Source organism: Sorex fumeus, unplaced genomic scaffold, assembly GCF_029834395.1.
Source record: "Sorex fumeus unplaced genomic scaffold, SorFum_2.1 ptg000051l, whole genome shotgun sequence".
NCBI classification, from domain to species: Eukaryota; Metazoa; Chordata; class Mammalia; order Eulipotyphla; family Soricidae; genus Sorex; species Sorex fumeus.
The window spans coordinates 40,447,348-40,452,062 of record NW_026606108.1 but is presented as its reverse complement, the minus strand read 5'-3'; the positions used below and the strand labels follow the sequence as shown (position 1 = coordinate 40,452,062).

The 4,715-nt window shown below is 45.0% G+C and overlaps 1 protein-coding gene across 1 annotated transcript; it reads right to left on the bottom strand.

Moving 5' to 3' along the window:
* Nucleotides 1–307: 307 nt before the first annotated feature.
* On the bottom strand, nt 308–2,866 carry LOC130032746 (protocadherin beta-5-like). The gene has a single exon (XM_056124295.1). It carries the CDS (start codon nt 2,785–2,787, stop codon nt 400–402), a length of 2,388 nt encoding a protein of 795 aa, XP_055980270.1. The 5' UTR covers nt 2,788–2,866; the 3' UTR covers nt 308–399.
* Between the last annotated feature and the right edge of the window lie 1,849 nt (nt 2,867–4,715).

Sequence of the window (4,715 nt, the reverse complement as noted above, 5' to 3'; positions counted from 1 at the left end):
TGTTAAGTTTCTGACATGCAGTGCTCTCTATGCAAATATCTATCAAAATAAAAACTGAAAAACCATTTTGAATATTTTACACAAAATATTAAAAGGACTGTTTAGATGGATAGAATACAGACGGGAAATTATATTTATTTTATTGTATCAAGACAGCTTTTTGCAACAAATCAGAGCAAAGATAAGGAAAATCTATAGCGTGGGTGGATTTATAATGGTATTGTGAAATCAATGTAATGAGTAGAATTGAATTTCCCAAAATTTGACAAGATAAAATATAGTTCACTAGTTAATTACAAAAGGGAAATATCTATAGGTGGAATTTTTGCCCATAATACTCTCACAAAATCTCGAGGAAACTGAGAGATAATGTCCAAAACACGTATCATGGTTAGATTCCTAATTGAACCCAAAGCTATTCCTAAAGGTGGGGTTTTCCTCTGCTGCTTCGCCAGTGTCCTGGGGCGGGAAGGTGGGCAGAATGGGCTTGAGGAACTTGAACTCATTCATGCCAGCGCCCCCCGCCAGACACACCTCATACTGATAGCTGTGCGACAGGGTCCCAGCGCCACTGACGTCCAGCAGATGTCCCGGGAAGTGAGCGTCGGGCAGCGGGTAGGGGCCCCCAGCGGGCGGGCCGGCCCGCCTGCACAGGCGCACGGTCACGAAGGCCAGCACGGAGAAAAGGAAGAGCGACGACACGCAGGCCAAGGCCACCACCAGGTAGACTGTGAGGCGGTCATCGGAAGGCGCGTCGGGCGGCGCGTCGGGCAGCGGCAGGAAGGGCTGCGAGAAGCCGTCCACCAGCAGCACGTGCAGCGTGACGCTGGCCGACAGTGGCGGCTCGCCATTGTCCCTGACCAGCACCAGCAGCCTGTGCTTGGGCGCGTCGCGCTCGCTGAGCGGCCGCGCAGTGCGCACCTCGCCATTGTGCGCCCACACGCTGAAGAGCCCGGGCTCCGTGGCCTTGAGCAGCTGGAAAGACAGCCAGGCGTTCTGGCCCGAGTCGCCGTCCACCGCCACCACCTTGGTCACCAGGTAGCCCGCCTCTGCCGCCCTGGGCACCAGCTCGCTGCAGGGCGCCGACGCGTTCTGCAGCGGGTACAGCACGAAGGGCGCGTTGTCATTGCGGTCCAGCACCAGCACGCGCACCCGCGCCTGGCTGCTGAGCGCGGGCGAGCCGCGGTCCCACGCGCCCACGCCGAACTCGAAGGCGCGCATGATCTCGAAGTCCAGCGAGCGCAGCGCGAACAGCTGCCCGTTGTCGGCGTTGATGGACACCAGCGAGGCGAGCGGCAGCTGTGGGTCTTGGGAAGGCAGCAGCGAGTAGGTCACCTGGGCGTTGCTACCTGCGTCCGGGTCAGTGGCGCTCACGCTGCCTATGTGCAGTGCGGGGCTGTTGTTCTCGCCCACCAGCAGGGTGTAGGAGGGCTGGCTGAAGGCGGGGGCGTTGTCGTTCACGTCGGACACTAGCACTGTGATGGTGTGCTTTGTTTGCAGCCTGGGGGTGCCCATGTCTGTCACCGTGATGGTGATGTTGTACTCTGCCTGGCTCTCTCGGTCCAGCGGGCGCTCTGTTACTAGTGTATAAAAATTCTTGAATGTTGGTTTCAAGAGAAAAGGGAGATCATCTGTGATGGAACAAACCATCCTTCCGTTGTCCGCAGAATCTTGATCAGAAACGCTAAAAACAGCAACTACAGTTTCTGGTGAGTTTTCTGGGGTGGATGTGGTGAGTGTGGACATGGTCAGCTCTGGGGCATTGTCATTCACATCCAGCACCTCTATTGCCACAGTACATTTTCCTGTGAGACCCCCACCATCTGTGGCTTCAATTTCCAAGTTATAGTATCTAGTTGTCTCGAAATCCAATGCCCTTCTCAAACGAATTTCTCCTGTTATATTGTCTATTACGAAGGGTTGGGTGGCATCATCACCTTGGAATAGAGAGTAGGCTACTTTTCCATATGTTCCAGCATCTAAATCTTGGGCGGACACAGTGACAATTAAGGAGTTAAGAGGACTGTTCTCGGGTATTTGTACTGAATAGAGTGACTGTAGAAACTCAGGGGCATTGTCATTAATATCCATGACCTCAATGCGGAGTGCTGTGGTCCCTGATCTGGGGGGAGTCCCACCATCCAATGCCGTGAGCGTTAAACTGAGCTCCGGCAGCTCTTCCCGGTCCAACGCTTTGTCTAGCACCAGTTCTGAATATTTTCTACCATCTCCGCGATTATGAGTGACAACATGAAAATAGGAGTTTGGAGTTATTGCATAGTTCTGAATAGTATTGTTACCTATGTCGATGTCCTGAGCTATTTTCAAAGGAAACACAGTTCCTGGCAGGACACTTTCCGGAATTTTTAGGAGCATTTCTTTCTCTAGGAACTCAGGAGAATGATCGTTTATATCTATGAGCTGCAGATCAACTTGAAAAAACTGCACAGGGTTTTCCAGTAGCAATTGGAAATGCAGAATACAGGGATCCATCTCTCCACACAGCACCTCTCGGTCTAGTTTTTGGTATAGAAGTAAATCCCCTGTCTTTGTATTGAGCTGCAAGAGCTGTTTGTTTCCTTTGTAATGGATTCGCGCTCCCCGAGCGCCTAGTTCCCACACAGTGAGCCCAAGATCTTTTGCCAGATTGGCCACAAAGTAGCCACTTTCTGTTTCTTCTAGCAGGGAATACTTAATCGTTTCAGAGCCAGCCTCCCACAAAAGCAATAATATAACAAGAAAGATAACTTGCCTTTTCCATGACGTTTTGGCTAGCGTAGTCTCCATCCTTCAGGTTCCGTCAGAGACGTGCAGTTTCTCTTATCCGGTTTACAATCAATCCAGATGGTTCGCTAAATAAACTTGAATTAGGCCTTTCTCACGGCCTTGCATTAGAACAATGCCCTCTCTGCAGAGCTCTAACTCGGGGGACTTACCTAAAATGCTTGCTGATTCTAGGAAGCATTCCGAGTTCTGATTCTGGGCTTAATGGCGCCCCGGATATCCAGAGCCCTTCATACAAACGCCTAGCCTGCAGCGCCACCAGGCGTTCAGATTTACTATAGCAGTAGTATTTACCATTTAATTCCAAATAATTACAAAAGTATGTACACTGTTCTTTTAAGTCACAGAAGATCTCCCAATTGTACTTCAAGTTCTTAACTATTTAGAAATTTAAGAAAATTTTGGCCAATTAATTTACAGTGAAATTACTACTTTTCAGAGCAAACTAAAATGGTATGTTCTTCATAAATATCTTTTGAGTTCACAAAGAATTCTCTTGTCAGTTTTGTGTTTTGTTTAAGCACAGGGGAGTGCTCCTGGGCTACTGCTGGCTTGGTGCTTGGAGGTTGCTCCTGGTGTTATTCAGGTAACTTTTTATTTATTATTTATTTTGGCTTTTTGGGTCACACCCGGCGATGCACAGGATTTACTCCTGGCTCTGCACTCAGGAATCACTGCATGCAAGGCAAATGCCCCACCCTCTGTGCTATTGCTCCAGCCCCTCAGGTGACTTTTTGGTGATGGTAATCAGTTTGCTTCTGATGGTGCTTGGTGGGGCCTGGACCGTGCAAGTGCTTGGAATGAACTGGGTCTACAGCAGGGAAGTTTGCCTCATAACCCTTTGAACTATGTCCAGACTTGTGAGTTTCTTGTTTGATTCAATCAACAAGTTATTCACCATTTTACAAAATAATTTATATTTATATTTACATCACAAAGGGACACAAATCAAAAGCATATAACTCAAAGAACATTCACAGTGAACACCTATAAACAGAACCTAAATTAAAACTAAAATGTTACCAGAAGCAGATTCCCAATATCTTGTGACCACTTTCCTCCTTTAAAACAGGAACTTTTCTGACTAATCATTGTTTTGGTTTTCTTTGAGATCTTTATCTAAACTTTTATATCAATGGACATATAGAGTAAAATTACAATACTTGTAAAATTCATCTGTTATATTTGTTTCAATTGATTGTATGCTTGTTGCATTCTACTATCAATTAGCTATCACCACACAATTTGTTTATTCATCCAGTTGATGGGACTTTCTAGTTTGGGGCTATTTCAAGTAATGAATGCAATGAACATTTTGTAGATGGCTTTTGGTGATTATGTGTTCTATATTTAATATGTATTAATATATGTTAAGTATATTTAATGTATGTTAATATATTTTATATATATTAAATATATTCCTAGGACATGAATTATTGTGTACTAAAATTTATACATATATGGAGCTTCTGCAAATGCTATATTTAGCTTTTCAAATACATTTTTTTACCAAAAGCAGCAATGAACGAAAGTTTCAGTTTCTATGTAACCTAGTCAACATCTAATATTGTATTTTAATTTTAATTACTCTGGAGTGATATCACTTTGTAACTTTAACATTTTATGAATTAAATATAGCATAATTTCACATTTTATCAGCCATTAATGGTATATTCTTGTGAAGTGATTGCCAAGATTTTTGTGTGTTTTTCTCCTTGGAATATCTGCGTTTTTATAAGGTCTACAGCCCAAGGGTGCTGAGGTTGGGAAGCAAACTGTGAACTCAGAGTCCTGTACCTGCTAGGTACCTTATCTATCACTTGAACTATCTCCACTGTCTGACACTTGCACTTTATCCTTATTTTTCTAGTTCCTTTTGTATGAATAAACCACTTTTTAGATGTCGGTTTAACAATTATCTTCTCTCATTC

What these genes read in the sequence shown, in the direction of transcription:
- LOC130032746 (XM_056124295.1), bottom strand. Translation starts at nt 2,787, where the DNA reads ATGGAGACTACGCTAGCCAAAACGTCATGGAAAAGGCAAGTTATCTTT.